We start from the raw sequence: 24,333 nt of genomic DNA, 5'->3' as shown, positions 1-24,333 counted from the left end.
TAATAAACACACAATATTTCTTTAAAGTCTCTTTTTTCCCTTAAAAATTTATGTGAGTTTTATATTCTAGTCCAAAATGTACCTGTATTTTTTTCCATCATAAAAACAAGGTAGCCCCTACCTCAACCAATTCAAGTAAAATTAACTTTCCATAAAGTTGCTTCGTGTTTGACCTGCCTTTCACAATTTCCCTTACACAATAATACAGGGCCCCAGGGTATCAGAATCCCAGTTTAACACAATTCTATACCTATAATTTGTCTTCTTACTTCCTTTTACCTCCTCTGCACATTTAAGTCAGTGGAGAAAGATGAGGTGATAATTCTACTTCTCCTGAACGTTTTAGCCTAAACCTAAAACCTGAAAGAACAGAACATCCCAGAATACTGACAACTGCCTATCCAACATTTATTCTCTTCCATGTCCTTCTTGCTAAGAGAACCCCAATTTTCTTAAAGTTCTCTATCCTTTTCTATGCATCCAAATGGTTGAGGAATGGCCTCAACTCCATCCACAGGGGAAGAGTTCCCAATGGTCTAAGCCAATCACTTTGCTGTAATTGCTTTAGTGATAATTCTGGCCAATGAGATGTGAAAGAAAGTCTGTTGTGGGGCTTCTGGCGAAGATTCCTTGCTCTCTTAAAGAGACAGCAGAAATGGTCTGTTTTTGTTTCTGGACTTTTTGCAGGGAAGGAGGGTTGGTGAGATCTAAAACTGCTTTTGCCATCTTGTGATCACAAAGAGAACTAGCCAGAGGAAAAGGGTAACATACAGAGGAGGAGAGAGCCAAGAGAAGACCCAGACACCCCGATCATGCTGCGCCTGGAACTGCTCTATCTTTAAGAGTTTTTATGTGAAGTAGTAAATGTCTTTATTGTTGCAGCCACCTGAGTCAGGGTTTTCTGTTTCTTGCAATGGAAAGCATCCTAGCTGATACCATCTTTCATTCACTTGGCAGATCACCTCTCTACTCAACCTTCTATTCTTCTGTCTCCCTACAGCACAAAAACCCTATTTAGAACTGGTACTATTTTAGCAATCCAAGGACATAAAGGAAGAGGGAACTGTTAAAAGAATAATTTCCTAAATAATTCTGTAATGCCAACAGGGTAGTAAATATTAGGACCCTCAAGATGACTTAAGGTTGACAGATCATCAATATGCGAGAAAATGTATTGAGCACTTGCTACATATTAAAACAGTGCTGGAAGCTTTATATATATTTCATATTTAATCCTCATGACAACCCTATATTATCTACCTAGCATAAACAAGGAAAGTGAGGCTATAAATAACTTGCCAAAAGTCATATATAACTGATAAGTGGAGAAGGTAGCTTTTGAAACTAGTCAGGCTGGCTCTAACGCCCAATACTTCCTTCTTTGGATTTTTAAACTGTCTGGAAAATAGGTAGAGACACATGCAGTGAGACTGAATTAACTTTGAGTAGTCCAAATACAGTCTCGAACAAAAAACATTTGTGGATAAATTGAGACAAAATTTTCTTTGAAGAAGTAAATTCGAATTTAAATTGTTTTTTTGACTTTGCTTAAAGTGAAATCAACAGAAAGTTAGTCAATAGAAGACATGAAGAGGTAAATCAGGGATACTGAACAGTTAACAAGAAACAGGGTTAGAAACGTAGAGGATTACTACTTTATAAAACCGATATCCTTCATAATGTATATTTTCAAAAGAAGTAAATACACACAGACATAATTTCAGTAACAGTGTTACTAGACTTTTTGGAGTCAGCTTACAGGACTTCAATAGCCATACAAAGGAATTTTTAGTACAGCCAAATACATTTAATACATTTGTACACACCTGTTTGTGATGAGCCGAGAATTAACGTATCTATACTCTCCTTCAAGCTTCTGCTCAGTTATTGTCATCTTACCAATGGGTCTTCTAATTCGAGTTAGGAATAGCCCAGAAACAAGCAAGTAGGCCATCATGCTTGCTGGGCCCTGTTATTATTGGGAGAGAAAGATATACAAAGGTCAAGGATATAATAAATTCACTGAATGCAACACACACAATTTATTATAATTAACTCCAGTTACTTTGAGAGAAATTACTCTTTTGACTAATTTTTTCCCTTAATTGTTTCTTTTCTGAGAAATTACACACTGGGTCTTCTTTGTTTTTACTACTCATCTACTCCTCCTCCCACCACTCTTTCCCCAGCTCTCCCAAATTTGCTCACTTAAAAACTCCTAATTGTAGTCCCCACTCTTTTTTACAGCACCTAAAACTCTTCTGATGGAACTCTTCTCGACACTCTCTTAATTCCACAATAACTCGCAAACCTCTTTTTCGCCTTTTCTTTGAATGTTAATACTCCCTGAGGTTTTCTCTTTCACTCCCTTCTCCTCCCAAATTTATACCTCTAATCCCATCACTCTTAAGAATCCAAGATGTTATTTCCAAATACTTACTGTACATCTGAAGCTTACTACTCTGTAGAACCTCAAGCTCAATTCCCCCAAATGAGCTCAATCTGCCTTTCCCTTCTCCTGCGTCTTGCTTCTAGCTGCCGTACTTTCTAATGTGGTAAAGTACCTCATCACGCATTGACCCTTCTAAGAGAGAAGCTTCAAGCTTGCCTTTCCAAGCTCATCGAAGGTACTTCCCTCATTCCCATATATATATCCTATGTTCTGCCATACTGAAATAACTGTTTCCTGAACGTGCCTTTCAATGAAGTTGTTCTTATGTCTGGCAAGCCTGACATGTCTAATGGAGGCCTACTCATCATCCTCAAAGCAGCGCAAATATCACCTCCAATTCTTCTGGACAGTAAATACATTTCCACACTTCCATTACTGGACTTATCACTTATTACAATTGTTTGAATATCTACCCTTTCACCAGATCATAATCCCTCTTCAGTAGGAACTGTGTCTTACTCATCTTTTTATTCAGACAGTGTGTATGGAACATAGTGTGTATTATTTTTAAATTCAGTATGATTGATTCAATGCATTTCAACAATTACTAGAAGTATGGGCAAAAGAGATAACTAAAACATAGTTTCTACCTAAGAAATACAAAATCAGAAAATAAGAACACATGGAGATATATTTAAATATAAATATAATACTTAAGTATTATAAACATGTAATAAGTACCATCAAAATATTACAATATATCGGTAAGAGGCCTTAAGCCTATTCACTTGTTTACAGTAAAAACAAGTTTTAAGAATGATTAAACCTGGCTTACGAGATATCAAAAGGTTAGGAAGATAGACAAGAAAATTAAAATAAAAAACTGCTTTCCCCAATGTTTTGGAACAGAACAAAAATCACTACATAAATTATTTATTAATCAACTACAGAAAGTATATACATACACATGTACATATACACATAAAACAACCACACTATTATATGACTGTTATAAATATATAACAATAATACTACATATTAAATGAGTAAAGTTAGACTTCAACGAGAATACTCAGAATATAAAGGTCATTCTTATTAACACAAATGTCAGAGAGACACCTAATAAGGCTCATAGGATAGTCAACCATTTATATTATTATAAAATATTCTTGAAACTGTTATGGCCACTCTAAAAGTATTTAAACATTCAAATTGCATAGTAAAATAGCTGTCTCCAAATTTCTTTTTAGACATTACTTTGCAACAATAAATACATGTATGTTCAATGTTTAAGCACTTCTGGTTGTTAAAGCCACAAAAATTTTCGAAGTGTCTGGCTTAAGCAAAATTAAAAAGCTAAATTAGAAACCTTTAAAAATCTCTAGTACGGTATTATTTTATAACCAGACTTTATTACCTACACTTGTAAAAAATACATTCTTTGAGATACATAAAAATTCTTACAAACCATCCAGCTATTCACAGCACAGTACTGTAGCCATTTAGAAGACAGAATAAAAGTAAACTTACCTGAGCTCCTATTGCACTCGTTAACTTGAAGATATACAAAACTATGTCTAAAAATGGCTGTAAAATAAACATCAGAACGTTCAGAATTAAAAAGAACTAGATTGCCTAGAGTGATAGCCAATAAACATGTTAAAATACAAAATGCTATTCGACATTTATAATTGTCAACATGCAGAGTTCCCACTATGTATAATGTAACAGTATGCAACTCAAGACACAGTTCTTACTCTCAAGAAACCCAAAATGGAGACAGCCTGATCAATGTCTACTGACCATCAACTGGGAAAAGTATTTACCACTTTCCATCAACTAAGGTAGCTCTACTGTGATAATTAGCCATTACTTACTTAGCAATTTCTCAATGTAGTATAAAGACACTGAATAAAATGACCTGAGTTTTAACCCCAAATCTACTAACAGCTTTTCTGGTTTCTATATATCTTCACCTGAAAAATGAGAGACTCTTTCTGCTCTTAACGTTGTCTGATTTTATCACAACATCTACATGTTGAAATATGGTGAGTGAGCTTATGAATCTAATTTTCTGACCTAAAACTCAAGCTCCTAGAACTAAAATAATACATTAATGTACTGCTCCTCACACAGAGACAACTCAACTGACATACCAAAAGTTGTACATATTTTGAACTGTTTTTCAAGAAACCCAAACTGTGTTCATTTACTTTAAGTCCATAGCCACTCCTTTCTGACTATATTAGGATAGGTGGCTTCGTTTATTAATTGGCTTGTACTAAGATGAACCTTTTCTTTCTTGTCTTACGAATTATCAAGAAGTTAGATATATTTAGACATATACTTAGATATATAAAATTCAAGTACACTTAAGTTACTGACAAAAATAATGACTCAATTGAAGTCAGAGTTCAAACAATCAGATATTTTATAAACTAAATATACTGTCGTATATAGCACCACTACAATCAATTAATTTGATAATATTTTTCTTTACGGCAGCTGTGACAAGTCCTGAGCTATGGACTTACTCAAGTGCCAAGATGTAATAAAGAATACACAACAATGTCTACAGAATTACATGAAAAATATTATATACAGCACCTCCCCTCTACACACACACAGAGAGAACGAACTAAAATGTGGTGATGGGCGGAGGGAAAAAAGCAGCTGCATTACTGAACAACTTGCAGCTGTCTGAGTTTCTAGAGTTTGGATCAGTAAAGACTTAAAGAGAGCTAAATAAAGAACAAAGTTTGGCATGAAGTGAAAAGGTGTCCTAGCAGTGGGCCTATCAAGAGGGATACAGATCGCTTTTCTTAGAACTGCCTAACCTCCTTCCATCCACATGGTTGAAATGGGAGCATTCCTATTCTTACAATGTGACCCAGCCCCTGGTAGTATATAGTTTTTTGTCTCAAGACTGGAATATTTGGATCAATTGTGGTCAGAGGCAAGATACTACAAATGGTCCAGTTTGAGACAAGCTCCGACCACAAACCAAGAGCAGTCATGTGGACTGGATGGGAAATGGGGCATCTAAGATGAAGAGTGGCGGGGGAAATGCTGGGCAGACAGTCTTATAGATGCCCTCTACATGTGCTAGCCAACGCAGGAGGTAATGGCAAAGAAGATGGCTTAATGAGAAGACCACAGCAAAAACTGTAAGGGTGGTGAGATAAGAAGAGGAAGTAAGAGCTGACATAATCAGGAGGAAGAAAACTAGTTAAGGTCAGAGTCAAAAGCTTTGGCAATATTCTGGAAAGGGGGGAAAAACAGTAATTAGAAAAAACTGAAATGTACTAATATCTTGTGAAAATTTTTTGACTATTACTTAAATGATCTATTAGAGATACTGAAGCAGAGAATTGGGCAAGAATATGTCCTAGCCTAGGGTTATGAATGTGGAACTAAAAATAAATTGACCATGAATTTCTAACAACTGCCAGAAGTACACAGGTCAAGAGATAAAAATCCAAGTTTCTGTCGTTTTACTGAAATCAGCCTACAAAGTTCTTATAACATCTTTATAAGACACTAAATTCTCAGTTCTTGGCCAAAGCACTTCACACCAATAATATAAAAAATTAAGTAACTGTAGTTAAAACTATTATAACAACTCTATAATTTTCTTATAAAAGCATTAAATACTTATATGCTGCTGTTATGTGCATCAAATCAATTCCATATAAATTTGCTTAGATTCAAAGATAAGCAAATTAACAACAATAAAAATAGAAAAACTTACCTTACTAAGATTTGAATACAGATCAACTACACTGTTACAAAACTTTTCTACATCTTGTGTAAGCAGCTGGTCTGGATTAGCTATTCTGTTGTCCAGATTTCCCATTTTATAATACGTGAAAGTTCTAAAATAACAATAAGAAGATGACTTTAAAACAAATGATTTTAAAAACAAAAAAATTCACATTATACTATGTAGTGCAAATTCATAGAAACAGAAAAATCTGGAGCTGGAAGAGGCCCTAAAGATTGTCCTAATTTATTTTAGAGATGCAGATGCAAGTCTGGAGAAGGATCACTGGCCAATTAATGGAAGAGCCAGGATTAGATTCCAAATAGCTGATGTCTTTCTCTATATGCTTCTGGGTCTAAGAGCAATCCTCTTGAAAAACATATCAAATAAAAAAGAAAAACTTCTACATCTCAATATCATAAGTATTATTGTTTAAGTATTTTAAATATAAAAATAGGTTATTACTTACTGGAGATACTCCTCATAGAGGTACTTAGTTAGTCTTACTCGGAAGCACAGTTTGAGCTCATTTAACCCAAACTTCAAGAAGTTATTAACCAGAGAAATCTAAAACAAACAAACACATATTATTGGTTTTGCTTCATTTCTACTTACTAAATTATAATTTGTTTCCCTATCATTGATTTTGTCTCCAAATCCTATAAATTTTTTATAACTGATAGTACAAATTGATATAATTCAGTTCTGTTTTACTAAACATTTCCAAAGACACAAAGAGAACATGCTAAATCAAATGTAATTAGCTATATTACCCTTTACTTGGAAATTAATTTTAGAATATATTAATATTATTAATTATGAGAAGCACCTTGTTACCTTTTTTATTTTTGGGGGGGGGGAGGGAGATATAAACAAGCCAAAGAGCAAATCTGTCACCTTTCTATCCAGTGTAAAGAACTTACTTTAGGAGTACTGACATTTATGCTTAGTATATCTTCTCTTTCCTGCTACCAGCACTACAACCCTAGACAATGGAACTCTATACCCACTGTATTTGCATTTGTTAAAAAAATTACTACAAGTTTTATACCAACTAATGCCATCTTCTAGATTATTTCTGCAGTCAACTTTACTACTCTTTTCCACCATTATATTAAAATTAATTCTTCCATAGTTCTGAGGTCACATTTATATAAAAATTTTCTCAAGGAAACACTGGTCTTCTGCTGAATCTCCATCTTTGATTGACATCAATGCTGCTTTTCTCAATTTTCTATTTTAAAAGGTCTTCCATGTATGTCTATCCTCAAGCTTTATTAAATCTGACATATGTTCTAATTAATTAAGTTCTATAATCAAGCTCCTCCCTTTTACTCCCACACATACAATACTAAAATTCTTATTGTGCCGATAAAATAGAATAAAGGTAAGACCCAAGCTAAGAAAATTACTTATGATTTGGACCACTTAACGTTTATTTTTAGTAAATTCGGACAATAAATTCCAATTACATTACATTACATTACATTAGTGGTTCGAGTTACTGTAACAGTTTATGGCCTACAGCAATGATTCTCACCCAGGATTTCTGCCCTCAGCTCACTGCCCCACAACCTCACCTCAGCCCCCCACAGGCCACTTGGTAATGTTTGGAGACACTGAAGACATCTTTTTTGTTGTCACAACTGGGGGAGGGGTGCTATTTCCATCTAGTGGGATGTTACTAAATATCTGAGAAACCCTGGCCTAATGGTCAAAGAAAAAATCATCTACACTTGTATACACCTACATATGTATGCAAAGAAACTGATCCAAACATAATTCCTTTAAATTTTTCTATCTAGTGTAAAGGTTTGCCCACTGAAAAACTCCACTATAAGTTACAAAACTAAACTTGAAAAAACTTAGTATATAAATCTTCAAAGAACTTAATAAGTAAAAATCCTAAAAGATTTCAGTAAGATGCAATTTTCTCCCTATGTAAAAATCTTTAAAGAATTAACACTTACGAGAGGCATGGCAGCGATGAAGTTGAATAAGTATTTCTTGAAATCTTTTCTGCTACGACCAATGATACCACTGCAAACCACCACATGCAATGCATTAGTTGCAAAAGAAGCAATATTTAACACTAAAAAAACCTCTCTAAATCTCTAAAACTATTTTTGGAAATTTTCATTGAATCAAATGAATCAATAAGAAAAAAGATGCTAAAAACATTTTCTTACAAAAACATTAACTTTTGAAATTTTGTCATTTTAAACAGCTTGCTTGGAAATCACTCTACAAACGGCAAAATTAAATAAGAATGATAGCTAGTTCTTTCCTTCGTAAAAATGGTAATTAAACAGCAGGCTTGGGCTTCCCTGGTGGCGCAGTGGTTGAGAGTCCGCCTGCCAATGCAGAGGACACAGGTTCGTACCCCAGTCCGGGAGGATCCCACATGCCGCGGAGCAGCTGGGCCCGTGAGCCATGGCCGCTGGGCCTGCGCGTCCGGAGCCTGTGCTCCGCAACGGGAGAGGCCGCAACAGTGAGAGGCCCGCGTACCGCAAAAAAAAAAAAAAAAAAAAAAACCCAGCAGGCTTACACTTAAGCAGTCACAAAAGGGGTTTTATATGATGAAACAATTAACAACTTTATAGACCCAGGAATGGATTACTGTGGATAAAGTACTATTTCTTTGTTTGCCTTTAAATATTTTAACATCCTGTCATTTGTATGAACTAATGGCAAGGAGACAGACTAATGACAGATGAGCAAATTCTTACTATAAAGGGCCAAGAGCAACCATTTTAAGCTTTGTGGGCCATAAGGTCTCTGTTGCAACTACTCAATTCTGCTATTGTAAAGCTAAAACAGCTAAGAATGAGATTGACTGTGGTCCTAAGAAAATTTTACCAAAAAAGATGGCAGTGGGATTTCAATGAAACCAGATCTTTTATCTATTTTTAATCTATTTTAAATATTTATGTTTTTAAAATATCCACTAAGAACTTATTTAAGGGTTCCACTACTTTTTTAAAAAGATAGAAAGCCATTATATCATTATAAGTAAAGGATCTCTGACTACCAAATGTCTGTGGTCTAATGCAAAGATAATGTTAATATTCCCAGAAGTAAACTAACCATATTTTGAAAAACAATGTGCTAAATGATTCAAACCTAGCTCTACACAAAAAAATGACTCGTATACATACTGATAAATAATTTCTTTTTATGAGGGAGTAGATGAATAATGCCAAGTAATATGAACTGATCTTTTAGAGCAAAAAAGTTCCATGGGCAAATAAATTTGCAAAAACCTGAGTTAACGCTAACAAATGTCTTTACCAAAGGCCCTCTCAAAGCTCTAATGTATAATATGCATTGTAAAACTCTGAGAGGGCTTTGTAGCACTAGCATTTCCTCCATCATTGCTAAGATTCCAAAGAACATACTTTGGGAAATGTTACTCTAGACCGATAGAAAAATTAATAGTCCAATTTTGACATAGCTGCTAAAAAGTGTTAAAAAAAAATTTTTTTTAAAGCTGAACTAGAAAAAAGTTAAAATAGAGCCACACAAAAATGTTGTGTGAGCAATAAGAATATTAGAGGCGAAAAGTAATTAAGTACAAAAGTTTAGAGGTTTAAATTAAAATTATTTGAACCAAACTTTACATAAAACCAAAGTGCTTTAGTGCTGCCCAAGCTGTGAAACACACAAGATTATCAAACTTTGGTAAAGCACATGCCATCATTCAGCAATGGTTTACCACTGGAGTAGCAGCTACAAATTTAAAAAATGGTTTCTTGAATAAAGCTTTATTTCTGCTTATTATCCCACTGCAAAAGAAAAATAATCATCAATAAAGTAATTTTAGAGTAGTCGCAATCATTACTTCTAAAACATACAGGAATCCTAAGACAGTTTGGTAATTTTAAAATGCTACTTATAGCCAAGTGGTTAAAAATAAAAGATATATTTATGATTACATACGGCAGTATAGGGGAACAAACTTTGCCGCCCCAAAACGTGTTTCTTTGGCATAAGGATTACTTTAGGCTGATTATTTTTAAGAAACAGAAGCCTCAGGAAGTCTTTCTTTTTGCCTCCCCCTTAGCTGCCTAAAGAATTTACATAAAAGGGCCTGCTCCCAGAATAGAGCTATGACCAGAGATATCTGCAAAGCATATGGGCTAAGCATGTGTGGGGAAAGTAGGCAGGACCTAGAGATCAGAGTCCACGCTGTGTCCCAGAGTCTCCACGTGGCCCAGCAAACATTTGTTTACCAAACATTTGCTTTTCCATCTTCATGTGAATTGCCTTCCTCCCCTGTGAAGTCCCAAACCCCTACCCCCAACATCCTCTCTGTCGTTAGCTGAAGATGGTATTCAACATGAGGGCTTCGGCTATTCTGGCAAGTTACTAAATTCTCCTGGGTCTCTCCCATGTACACATGTTATTAAACCTTTGTTTGATTTTCTCCTGTTAATCTGTCTCACGCCCATTTAATTCTTAGACCAGCCAGAAGAACCTAGAAGGGCAGAGGGGAATTTCTTCCTCCCCAGCAGCAGCAACAAGATATGAAACATTACCTTCCATATCATAGAATTGCCAGTTTCTACCTTAAAGAAGGGGTCTGCCCTATTAAAATCTGCCCCATTCCGAAGTCATTAGTCACTGCTAACAAGTAAGCCTAAAAGATGTAAAGGATATTAAAATTAAGTACATTAAGGACCATAACAAGTCTCTTTGTGACTCTATTTTAGCAGAAGAACATAAATCTAAACATACTTTGCAAGAGGCAAAATGGAAAAGACAAAGTTTACAATGTACCTTTAGTAGCAAGTTAGAGAAATGTGTTAATTTTTCCAATAAAACTGTTCTATATTATGAATTCACAATATTTTAAAACTTTTAATTTGACCAAATATCAAAAGCTCTCATGCACAGCAGAAGCTCAAAAATCTTTATTCAGGAGAAAATAAACAATTAACTTTTGTTTTTGTTTTTTGGGGGGAGGAGCAGAGAAAGGTTTATTGCAGGGCCAAGCAAGGAAAAGAGGTGGCTCGTGCTCAAAAAAAACCCAAACTCAACAATTAACTTTATTTATTTATTTATTTATTTAGGCCACACTGCACAGTATGCGGGATCTTCCCTGACCAGGGATTGAACTCATGCCCCCCGCAATGGAAGTGCACAGTCTTAACCACTGGACTGTCAAGGAAGTCCTCAACAATTAATTTTTAAATGACTGCTTCAAGGATTTCCCTGGTAGTGCAGTGGTTGAGAATCCACCTGCCAATGCAGGGGACACGGGTTCGATCCCTGGTCCGGGAAGATGCCACATGCTGCGGAGCAGCTAAGCTCGTGTGCCACAACTACTGAGCCTGTGCTCTAGAGCCTGTGAGCTATAACTATTGAGCCCACGTGCCGCAACTACTGAAGCCCATGCACTCTAGGGCCTGCATGCTGTAACTACTGAGCCCACTTGCTGCAACTACTGAAGCCCACACACCTAGAGCCTGTGCTCCACAACAAGAGAAACGACCGCAATGAGAAGCCTGCGCACCACAACAAAGAGTAGCCCCTGCTCGCCGCAACTAGAGAAAGCCCACGCACAGCACCAAAGACCTAATGCAGCCAATAAACAAACAAACAAATAAAATGACTGCTTCAGAATCGTGAATTTGGGTTAAGAGTATAAGGAAGCTCCCTGTACTGTTCTTGCAGCTTTTCTGCAAGTTTAAATTATGTCAAAATAATATGTTTCTTAAAAACTCTTAAAATTTTTGTTTTTATTATTTTTTTCTACATCTCATAACTGAATTTTAAGGCTGAGTACCCAACAAGTTGATTAGTCTAGTAGAATTATAAGTTGGCTCATGCTACATAATAACTTTCCTCTTATCCATCATTACCAATTAAATTAATGCACCACATACTCTTAGTGATGGATTTTCTCTAGAGCATTCAGTCTTTGAGAAAATTAAAATAAGCACCTATTTAATTAAAGTTGGAAATCCCTAGCTTAGAAAATTAAATATTATTCTTTTAGGTTACAAAAACATGAAATCACAAAATATGAATAAAAGGGAAAAAACTTTAAAAGATAATCTTCTATACTATACCATGATTGTACAGGGTTCTTTATATGTATCATGTGACTGTACACAGATATCTAATATAATGTTATTCACAGTGGATGTAACCTGTTATTTTTGTCACAGGTAATTAATAACACTACAGTTGGGGAGCCTGTATTTTTATTAACAGATATGGCATTTAAATAATAAGTAAAGCCATCAAAGGAAAAAAATATAAAATTCTATAATCATGTAAAAGGACATACATGTCTTCTCTATATTAATCATACAAATGACTCAAATTACTTGTACACAAAGCTCATAGAAAGAGAACTTAACAAAACTGATCCTGCTAAAGCTGATGTGCTAGCAGCAATGAACAAACGCTTCAATTACACTCATCCTTAACTTCTTAGAATTCCTTAGAGGATTCCTCACTGGGGCACAAACACACAAAACTGACCAGACTCCCCCTACAAATTCCTTTCAGGGAAACCAGACAATCAACAATCCCACAACTTGGCTTCTAGCAAGTTAAATATGAATACACAGCCAAGAGTGACTGCTTAAGGAAAGCTCTAAACTGAATGACAAAGATCAGAACAACAAAGGACACTGAAAGTCACAGACTTGAAAGAATGACTGCTACAAAAATGAACATTCATACAAAAAGATAGCTCCTGGAAATAAAATTAAAACAAATAAAAATTCACTGGATGATAAAGTTAAAAGAAATCTCCTAGAATATAATATAAAATGTCAGAGATGTAAACAGTAGAGAAATTATAGTCAGAAGATCAGTCCAGGAAGTCCAACACTCAACTAAGATTCCAGAAAAAGTACAGAAAACACTAGAGAGGAAGAACTTTTTTAAAAACACAAGAAAATTTCATTCTTCAGAATGAAGAATGAGTTTCTAGATTGAAAAGAGCCCACCTAGTGCCTAGCACAAACACACGGAATGAAAAAAAATTCACACCAACATTCAGTGAAATTCCCATAACACCAGCAATACAACATCAACAATAAAGAAATAATAAAAGCTTCCAAAGCAGGTAAAAGAAGATCCGCTGCTAAGGGCGGGCAATCAGCACAGGAATGGGACTCAACACCAAATGTGGAAGCTAGATCAGTAGTTTTTAACCTTGGCTGGGATCAAGGTTAGGATCACCTGGGATGCTTCAAAAAGTAATGATTGATTGAATCAGAATCTCTAGGGGTGGGCCCAGGCATTAGTAGGTCTCCAAATTCCCCAGATGATTCTAATTATACTGCAGCCAAGGTTGAGAACCACAGAGCCCTATAGAAGACAACAGGATGATGCTTTCCAAATTCTGAAAAAAAGTGATTTCCAATTTAGAATGAATAAATACAGCTAAATTATCAAGTGTGAGAGTAAAAGACTTTATCAGACCCACAAGGTCTCAAAATTTTACTTCCCTCGTAACCTTTTCTCAGAAAAAGACTGCATCTGCCAAAATGAGAAAGTAAACTGAGGAAGAGGAAAACAAAAGATCCAGAACATAGGAGTTATTTAATGCAGGAAAGAAAGATGAAAAAAATTCCTAAGATCATGATAAAAGTAAATTCAAACATGACTGCTATTTAGTGAAGCTAAAGCACAATCAATCCTAATGAGAGCCGGAAGACAGAAAACTAACAAGAGGTATGGGGTGGTAATAGATAAAAATCAGTTAAGTTATCTAGTGTGTTTGACATATTACAATACTGAGATTTTTTTTTTTTTTTTTTTTGCGGTACGCAGGCCTCTCACTGTTGTGGCGTCTCCCATTGCGGAGCACAGGCTCCGGACGCGCAGGCTCAGAGGCCATGGCTCACGGGCCCAGCCGCTCCGCGGCATATGCGATCTTCCCGGTCCGGGGCATGAACCCGTGTCCCCTGCATTGGCAGGCAGCCTCTCAACCACTGCGCCACCAGGGAAGCCCCCAAATACTGAGATTTTATAGTGTTGTCAATAAGCTTGAGCTGAATTAGTAAGAAGTAGGCAAAAAATTAATGTGCACAAAAACCTGCAATTTATAAATGCCAGGAAAAGAAGTTGTATATAAAAGAAACTACCAAAGAAGAGCATTTGGCTCAGCTGTAAACAAAAGTCAAAATCATGTAAACAATAAATTCTGATTTAACAAAAAACTGTGATATAACATTGAGAGAATGAGCACAGACATGGGTAGCAGTGGAAAAGAGCTAATTCTCATCTTCCAAAAGAGAAATAAATACACACATAGTCTCTAAGACTGAAAAATCTAGAGACAGTAACATAAGTGTGTTACTGTGTGAAGTAACAGAGACAAAAAGTGTGAAATGCAGAGACAAAATAAGAGATGAAACAGTAAAAAGAACAGAAGACAACTGGATCCAGGAATGACAGTTACAGGTGGGAGGAATGGGGCACAGAACTAATGTTTTTGTGATTAAGTCCTGTATGGCTATTTGATATTAAACTATATTCATGTTTTACTTTTTAAGCTTTTCATATATTACTTTGATTAAAATAAAAAGGCATGGGACGGACCAAAGGATTCAGGGCGCCCTGAATTGAATATTGGCGTCTATACCATTTACACATATTCAGAGGCACGTGGTCGGGGCTTTAATCCTATGCAAATAACCTTCTTTGTCCTTCTAGAGAGATGAGTCAGAAAACACCTGCATAAAGCATTCTGCCTCTCCTACAAATCCTCTAAGCCACGCACAAATCAAGGATGTCAGAAAAAAACTTACAAAATTTGGGAGCATTTAAAAATTTTAAGTACCGTCATTCAAACAGTTACATTATACTAAGTACTTTAAGAAATTTTCTGATAAAATACTGCATGCCAGGAAACAAAATTCCAAGAAAAAATTTTTTACTGACATTCAAATTGGTATCATGAGGATACCAATACCTTTGTTAATACCTTTATTAACAGATAAATGTTAATATCCCAACTGTTTTTTTGTTTTTAAATTCCAAATCATCAATTGCAGTGATTAATATACGTACAAAGACTATAATGAAAAAATATATAAAGCACTAACTTCAGAAACTGAAGAAAATGTCTAAGAATTTTTTTCTGTTTAATAAACATTCTCAACATGATTCCCTGAAATGCTTTGATATTTTCCTCAAATTATCTCATTAATTTCAGACATCCAGCTTGGTGACTTTTTAAGTTCCCACTACAGCATTTATTATACTGCATATTAATTTTCTTTCTTTCTTTCTTTCTTTTTGGCCGTGCCCCAGGGGCATGCGATATCTTAGTTCCCCAACTAGGGATTGGACCTGTGACCCCTACAGTGGAAGCGTGGAGTCTTAACCACTGGACCGCCAGGGAAGTCCCATAATTTTCTGTTTACTTGTCTCTGACCCTCTATAAACGGCCAGCTCTGCAGGGCTTGGTACAGGGTCTCTCCTGTTCACTCATGGGTACATCCCTATCACTGCCTGTGGCACAAGGGAGACAATAAATATCTACTAAGTAAATGAACAAAGACATAATTTGACTTAAGTATTTATACCTAACTTAGAATCTATTCCTTGCTTAAAATAACACTTAAATATGACACAAATCAGTATTTCATACATACAGGAGGAAGATGAAAAGTACCTTTCAATGAGTGTCCCGTTCTGAATCATCCAAACATCACAATATGTTCGAGACACCAGCATAACAGCAATAAGTATCAAGTAACCTGTCTAAAATAAACCAGGTATAGTAAATTAATTAAATGCATTTTAGAAAGTTAAAAGAAACATTACTTTGGTAAAGATTTTTGGTTTCTAAATTCAAAGCTTTATTCTAGCTTTAATGTAGTTGGCTGACATTTTACCTACAGGTTATTTTTAAATATAATTTTGAAAGAAGTTTAAAATATAATGTAAATGGAAAAGGCCTTATAGATCATTTAATCTAATTTTTCATCCAGATTCAAAAGTAATCCCAGGCAGGTCAAATGACTTGCCTTCATATAATTAGTCAATGACAGAAACCAGCAGTATAAGTTAGACTACCTAAATCACAGTGTATTGTGATTGTCCTATGTTTTTAATATACAACTCTAATAAAGAAAAATGACAACTACCAATACACAGTTAAGAACAAATACTGAAGCCTAAAATTTTGCTTAAGTAGAATAAATTTGGTTCAGTTTGTTAGAAAAATCTCTTAATAGTGCCCCTGCCATTGCAGGGCTTTCAATTTAGTTATTAAGGCAAGATTTACACATAAAATGTAAGAAAACAGACCAGTGTAGGTAAGTATATTTGCATCACTTCAATGTGATACGGGGCAGGATCGAAAGGTCTGAGGTAGCAAAAAAGGCTTATGACATTAGAAATACATTAAATAACCCAAGTAAAACAAAGGAGAAAATGAGGATTATGAGTAAAAAAAAAAAAGATGAAAGATTTAATGGAAAATAAAAAATAGATTAAAACCATATGAATTACAGTATTGCACATCCAGCAGATCTTATAAAACTACTGCAAGCTTTTAGGCAGAACAAAATATTAAAAAGTGTTGTTTACAGAGCATTACTTAAGCAATGCTGGGCAAGATGGATCATTGTGGGGGAGAGATGAGAGGCTGAGTGGCTGGCTTGGAGTCAATTGTCTTTGTGTGGGATGAAAATCTACCCTCCAGCCTCCAACTGCAACACACACCCATTCAAAGGTGACCTTAAACTTTCTAAATGGGAAAAATATGACAGCAGCATAGAAGCTAAAGTCAGAGAAGAGGGTGTGTGGCAGGGGCAATGTTTGTTGGATAAGGTGTTTGATTTCAAAGTTATGGAATTGAGAGGCAAATGCATCTATGACTTTTGTAATTTTTGCAAAACAAATCTTGTTTTTTAAAAAAGGTGAAGGTTCTGAAAATACAGCCCTTAAGTGAAAGACAAGGCAGGGAGTAATAAACATGGAAGTAATAAATGAATCCATAAGAAAGAAGACAATGTCAAAGAAAGTCTACACGACTGAGTTGTGACAGCTGCTCCCCCAACGTTTGCCAGAGCTGTCCAGCAAGGAAGATACCATCTTCCTACCCTCTCCCACCATCTCGAAGTTAGGTATTAAACTGAGAACAGAAGAACCTACTGATTTTAATAAATCCTATCTGTAGATGACACTTTAACGGTAATGCTAACTTTTAATTCAGACCTTAAGTACAGCCTCAATCCTAAATTAATCATTTGAGGAATAAAGGTAACATTAGACAAAGACAGTTTATTTTTTCCTTTATTTTATATACTTTGCTTAATTTTTTCTTTAAGTAAGTATCAAGTTTATTGTCTCATTTAGCAAAATCTGCCGAACTTTGATTACTGACAGTCCTGAAATGCCTTTTTGATGCAAAGGCTGTCCTCAGAATCACCATAATTCCATTACTGGGTTCATAGAATATGTCAGAAACTAAAGATAGGCTTGATTTAGGCAGTCCCTCACCTTATGATACAGACGAACTTCTATATGTTCATATGCAGCATTTTTATTTCATAAATTGATTAAATTAATCTCTCTATCTCTACCTCCAATTATCTGTGATTTCTACTGGAGTTTATTTCACTTTCTTGAACTGGGGTTAAGCCCGTATTTTTATATCCCTCAAAGATGGTTCGTAAAATGGCTCTGTGGCATGGATGCACCTTGACAGAACTGGGAGGTTGGCCAAGTTAGGCCCATCTACCTTCTTATTAACTCCCAGAGATCTATTCAATGTCTCACATTCATTTCATATTCAGCAAACCTCTGCTAAAAGGTTAAATGAACATTAAGCTGTTAACTGGTAAGGGGTGGGGGGGTAATACAAAAATCTTTCCAGAGAAGAAGCTTGTACTTTAAATAAAGATTCTTCAAAGTCAGGTAGATTGTAGAATGAGAAAACAATGAATTATATCCAGAGAGTCACGGGAGGCCTTCACAAAGAAGATAAAGAGCATTAAGCTGTTTTTAAACGTTATTTGTTTTTGTTGGGGGTGTTGTCACAAACATGGTGTCATGAAAGTACGCGGGCACAAGGCCTGGCTACAAAACAGCAAAGGACCTTCCAAGTAGATGGTATGCAAAGGAAGGGCAAAGTCACGTTGTGATGTACCCTGCAGGAGAAAAGAAGCCAAGTGTTCTTATTCGGGTTTCAGAAAGAAGACTAGTTAGAAAAGGAGAAGAGATTATAATAATCCAAGCAAGTGAGAACAGTACAAATGGAAAGTAAGGGACTAATCGAAGAGAAACTCAAGGATGCTTGGAAAAAACATTTAAAATATAAGGGACGAAGCAGATTTAAAAAGTGCATTTTCCAATTTTTTTTCAAGAAACACATAGGATCTCTATCTAATTAGAAAAAAACCAAATGTTATTAAATTATTTTTTAGAGTTTCTTTTAAGGGCAGAGTCAACAAGACATGACGCTGAAGTGAGGGGAAGGAGAGCAAGTCCAGTGTGATGGAGGAATGTGCCTTTCCTTTGAGAATTATAGTGCTTTTGGAATGTCTTATCCTTTTCCTGCTATCAACAGATTACAAGCCTAATGCTTTTTAAAATTTGAACGGTGGGAAACAATTATGTTTGAAGAAGACAAACTTGACAGAAAAGATTTAAAAAGGAGAGATTCGGGCTTCCCTGGTGGCGCAGTGGTTGAGAGTCCGCCTGCCGATGCAGGGGACACGGGTTCGAGCCCCAGTCCGGGAAGATCCCACATGCCACGGAGCGGCTGGGCCCGTGAGCCATGGCCGCTGAGCCTGCGCATCTGGACCCTGTGCTCCGCAACGGGAGAGGCCACAACAGTGAGAGGCCCGCGTACCGCAAAATAAATAAATAAATAAATAAAAAGGAGAGATTCTTTGAAATGAGACTAATTAAAGAACACTGTAATATCTAGGTAAGAATATTTAGAAAGAAAAATTAGCAGATACTGAAAGGATCTGTATCTGTGACTGAAAGGATGAGAGGTAGGTATGGGGAGGAGAAAGAGTCAACAGTGATAATATTTCTAGTTGTACAAAAGGAGAATATTAAGGTAATTAAAGATGGAGAACACAGCATTATGTTATTTTTTAATCATTAAAATACTTAATAAATCATGACAAAGATAATCTTGACAAAAGAGTAAATGAAAGAATAACAAAACTTTATTCTTACAACCAGTTCACTTCCTGAAAATACTTGAAGAATTCAGGTATCTTAAAAACATATTTAATCAAATATGAAGAAGCAACTCTCAAACGTATTCCATATCAATGCTACTTGTTAACATCTTAATGTAATAAAAAGGTCTTTCTAAATTTAATCTCGTTTGCATTATATTATAATAAAGCAACACCATTTAGGCTGGCTGTACTGAAGTACTCTAGTATTTCACATAAAATATAATATTTCATAAACAAGAGAAAATCATTTAAAAACTGGCGCTGAACAACAAGGGTACTTGCATGACAGGCAATGACTTAGACAAAAATTTAGTCTTCATTACCTACAGAGGAGACACTTGACCTGCAGTAGAACAAAGGCTTTATAATTCTATCGTTCTGATCTCACATAAGCTTTAAAGTTGAACACTTAATACTATCGTTTCATAAGACTTACCTCTTTACAAAATGTTCTAGGGACCATGATTTTCAGAATTCGTGTGAGCCTTGAAAAAAACACCTTGTCCACCACAGCTCGTTCTTTTTTCCCCTCTTTCTACATACATTAAAAAAAAAAGAAAGAAAGAAAGCTCTTAAAATAGTTATAACAAATTAGATTAAAGAACCATGTTTCATCTAAGGCAACATAAACAACTACTAAGATGGATACTGCATTTGAAGAACATAGTCTTGTACTGCTCTTCATATTCAAACATGCTTTCAAGAAACTAAGATGTTACCAAAAACTGAATAAGGAAGTGAGAACTTCCTTTCAGAAGTGAAGTTGCAGAAATATCTGGAAAAAGAACACTGCAAACAGAAGAAACAGCAAATGCCAAATACCAAGGTAAAAGCTCGTTTAATAACAAAACGGCCAATCTGGCTGGAGCTGTGAGCAAGAGAAAGTAGTAGAAGATGAGGTCAGAGGACAGCTAAGAAATGGCCATTATCCATCTCATTACTGTTTGTTCATCATCCACTTCCTTATTAACAACAGAATTTTTTAAAAATCCTGAACAGGAGTTTTCCTGCTATCAATTACAGGAAACTTTTGGATTCCTAGATTTATCATTTAACATTTCTAATATGCACTCTTCCTTACCAATTCAAAGACAGACAAGGTTCCCTCACTCATACAGTTCACATTCTAGCAGGGGAAACCCAGATAAAAATAAACCAATAAATAAACTGTTACAGATAGACTAGGCAGGGTCAAGAGAAAAAGAATGATCCAGAAAACTATGAGAAGAAAGGTCTCTTTGGGGGAGGGTAGTAAAGCACAGGGAATACCAAGCACAAAACCCAGTTCAGGAATAAAATTGGTATGCACACTGAAGAGCAAGACGACAGTGCTGCTAGAGCAGAGGGGACAAAAGGAGAGACGCTGAAGAGATGGGCAGGACCTATAAAAAACAGAGCCCTGAAGCCATAGAAGGATTTAGAGTTTACTGTCAGTGTAGAGGGAAACCACTGACGATAATTAAGAGCAGTAAATCATTTTATTACCCTCAGATATTTCTTCATTTTCACTGGTCCAAGAAAATAGAGCTATAAAACCATTTGCAAGGATAAGGAAAGAGTGACACGAACTGGGTATAGTGGACGTTATTTACTTCATTACCCTTGGGCTGTCTGGAAGAACAGGCAGAAGAAACTTCTGAATAGGCAAGACTCTCCAGAAGGACCCCATCCCCAATTGAGCTCCTTTCCCCAACTCCTATAATCACAGCTCACTTATGTATTAACTACTACGCTCTTGATAAACAAATACCCATGGTATAGTAAATTCTATTTGTTAGACAAACTTTGCTGTAATTAAATTAATATCTAACTTGATAAACCTTAAATGAGTTCTTTGTGTACTGAATTAGAATAATAAGCTACCATCCATATGTCACACACTGTGCTAAGGGCTTTATATATGTAATCCTAATAAACAGACACTGCATGTCGTACAGAACTGTAGACAAGAGATGAAGGCACTGGGTGTGTAGAGTTAGATCAGAAAGACTAAGACAGAAAGAACTGTAATAAGAACCAACCTACCGTGTAACTGCTGGAACAGAGTTCAGGTCTTTCAAACCGTACAAAGGTTGTAAACCCCATCCCACTGAGTCACAGGCCCAGTCTACTTCATTCACACATGTATGTATTCATTCATTCAATATTTACTTGGCCCAAGGCACTGTTCTAAACCATGGGGACACACCAGAGAACAAAACACAAAATGCCCTACTCACAGTCTATTTACTCTAGCTAGCCTATTCTCCCCAAGCCAAACCTTACAACTTCAACCTAAATATCCCCTTTCACCTCCCCAAACTGAGAAAGTATAGGAAGAAAAGAATAAAGAGAAAGCAATGTACATCAACTACCTTTAAAGAAAGTTAGACTTCTACTCTCGTTTTCCTCCTGTCACTGCCTCCCTACCTCACTTCATCCCACCTGTAGTCAGTACCTTCTCCATCCCTAGCTTGAGCCTTAGACAGAATAATTCCAAAGTGAAACGGCCACCTTCTGACTTAAACAGAGGATAACTATTTCCAGCTGTTCTCAAGAAATGATCTAGGGCAAACAATGAGGAAGGTTTAAAAAAAAGTTATAAGAAAGTAACAATGAAGCACGTCGTATATAATTAGCAGTTTACCTGGTATTAATTCCTCCTCCTCTTTTTCTTCTGTCCCTGTTGTCACTGCTCCTATTTCTTAAGCTGTCTGAAAGCTGACTTTATTATTTTCATTACATTTGAATCCATAAAGGGAACGATATACTTCCTAAAGTCAGGAAACACCAAACATCTGGGCTGGAGGGCTGACTCAGGGTGAAGAAATAATCAAGATGCTGTACTATTCTTTTTTAAAAAAAAAACATGGAACGCTTCACGAATCTGCGTGTCATCCTTGAGCAGGGGCCATGCTAATCTTCTCTGTATCATTCCAATTTTAGTATATGTGCTGCCGAAGCAAGCACTGTACCATTCTTGATACATAATAAAAGTCATACCTGAAACCAATCTAAATGCAAATACTTACAGAGACAGTACATCTCATAAACACTACTAGCTTCTCCTAAGAATTCATTTTAACCACAATTGACTTTCCCCACCTTTAAACTTCCCAGTAATTTTTTAAAAATATAAAAAATACTTTTATGATATAAATCTAACATGCAAATCATAGAAAAAAAAACAACCATTAAAGACCATTTAAGAAGCTGAAGTAATAATGCAGTCAGAAAAAAAAAAATGTACCTAACATTCAGGAGGCAACAAGGTCAAAGGGCAACGAGAAGTTCCTATTGATGTGTCAATCAACTTAGAAAGGTGACATGAACCAGAACTGACCAGAAAAGACAGATGTTTGAAATAGCAAATAAAAGGTCATGTGGTGCTGACAAAAGTGTAAGCATTTCTGTATATTGTTAGACGAAGTATAAATCAACATAACTATTATGTTGCATCTATCATAATATAAAATGTACACTCATTGCAAAATGTAAAACCCAGCAAATTTACTTTTAGAAACTTATCCTAGAGATATTCCTGAACATATGCTTAAACACATAAATGAAAAAACTTGCACATTGTTTTATAATACTATAAAATTAAAAACCTAAATGTACATCAATTATGAGATATTACATAAATCATGGTAAATTTATGCAATGAAGATTCTACACAACTGTAAAAAAGGAAGCAGCTCATATTCATACAAGAGAATACTATAGAGTGGTTAGTTAACTAGATCTATAGCTATCAATATAGATGGATCTTAAAAAAACATTATGCTGAAAAAAAAGGAGAACGATAGTACAATGATTCAACTTATAAAATTTTTCAATAAGCAAAATAATTCTACCTATATTGTTTATGGAGATATACGCACACCCCAAAAGTACAAAAATATGCATGGGAATGCTGAAGACCAAACCCAGCACAGTGCTACCTTTGTATATTTTGAATTTTATACCCTGTGTATTACATCAAAAAGAATAAATATTTTAAAACAAGTCAACTATCTCTTTATACTATTCTCTATCTAAATTTTTTTCTCCTTAAATCTCATGTCTTATGAAACTTGTCTCACCTCAACCCATCCCACCAAAGATTATAAAAAATTTCAATAAAAAGTTCTTTTCAATTGCGTCCCCTCATAAGTGACACACATTCACTGTCGTAAAATTAGAAAATTCTGATGAGCAAAAATAAGGAGCCTATAGCTACCACTGAGAGACATCAACTGTTAATATGTGGCACATCTCTTACAAATTTCATTTCAGCATATGTCTGTGTGTGCACTTCCTATACATTTCACAAATGTGGTATCAGGATGTACACTGCCTTAAACCTTTTTTTTGGCCAACCATTTGATCTAAACTAAATTTATTTTGCTTACACTATATGACTAGCAAACAAGTATATATATTTTTAAATGTACAAAAAAATAGGAAGAATTAAAATATGAGTGAATGAATACTGCTGTACTGGATAGTTTCACTGATGTCCTAGAAATTTCAGATACGGTGGTATACAAATAGTAGCTATAACTAAGATAACTAAGGTTTGATTACTCAGGTATAATTTAGATATAAGAGATTATGAAGATGGAAATTTGCCAAATGACTGGAGATAAGCATATCTTGTCCCATTTTTCAAAGATTATGGAAACTGGAGAACAGCAATTTTGATGTCCATCTCCAGGATATTCAGAGAATAGACATTAATATTGAGGGTTTAGGAAGACCTAAGAGACGCTAATCCCTAGAAGCCAGCAGAAGTTTACTAGGAAGAAGTCATGTCAAAGCCTTCTAATTTCCTTCTTTGTTAAGGATACTGTGCTAGTGTATTAGCTGACATGCACAACATTAAGCTCCATGAGGGTAGGAACTTTTGTTAACTGCTATACACGCAGAACCAAGAACAATGCCAGGCATATATGAGGGGCTCAATCAATATTTTTTGACAGGCTGACTTAATAAATGAATTAACAAATTAATCAAGGAATTTGATGTTTCTTATAAAA

General features: G+C 35.5%; 1 protein-coding gene and 1 non-coding gene across 2 annotated transcripts in view; both read right to left on the bottom strand.

The window, feature by feature from the left end:
- ABCD3 (ATP binding cassette subfamily D member 3) overlaps positions 1-24,333 on the bottom strand; it is an 82,458-nt gene that overhangs the window by 32,479 nt on the left and 25,646 nt on the right. The window contains exons 3-9 of the mRNA XM_067726964.1: positions 19,770-19,868; positions 15,799-15,887; positions 8,126-8,195; positions 6,625-6,722; positions 6,144-6,267; positions 3,923-3,979; positions 1,827-1,969 (exon numbers count right to left, since the gene is read on the bottom strand). Coding sequence (XP_067583065.1) covers positions 1,827-1,969; positions 3,923-3,979; positions 6,144-6,267; positions 6,625-6,722; positions 8,126-8,195; positions 15,799-15,887; positions 19,770-19,868 — 680 coding nt within the window. The remainder of the gene's footprint in view (positions 1-1,826; positions 1,970-3,922; positions 3,980-6,143; positions 6,268-6,624; positions 6,723-8,125; positions 8,196-15,798; positions 15,888-19,769; positions 19,869-24,333) is intronic.
- On the bottom strand, positions 22,176-22,282 carry LOC137220406 (U6 spliceosomal RNA). Its single transcript, XR_010941694.1, has one exon. It is a non-coding gene; the product is annotated as a U6 spliceosomal RNA (small nuclear RNA).

Source organism: Pseudorca crassidens, chromosome 2, assembly GCF_039906515.1.
Source record: "Pseudorca crassidens isolate mPseCra1 chromosome 2, mPseCra1.hap1, whole genome shotgun sequence".
NCBI lineage: Eukaryota > Metazoa > Chordata > Mammalia > Artiodactyla > Delphinidae > Pseudorca > Pseudorca crassidens.
This window is presented reverse-complemented; position numbering and strand designations above follow the sequence as displayed.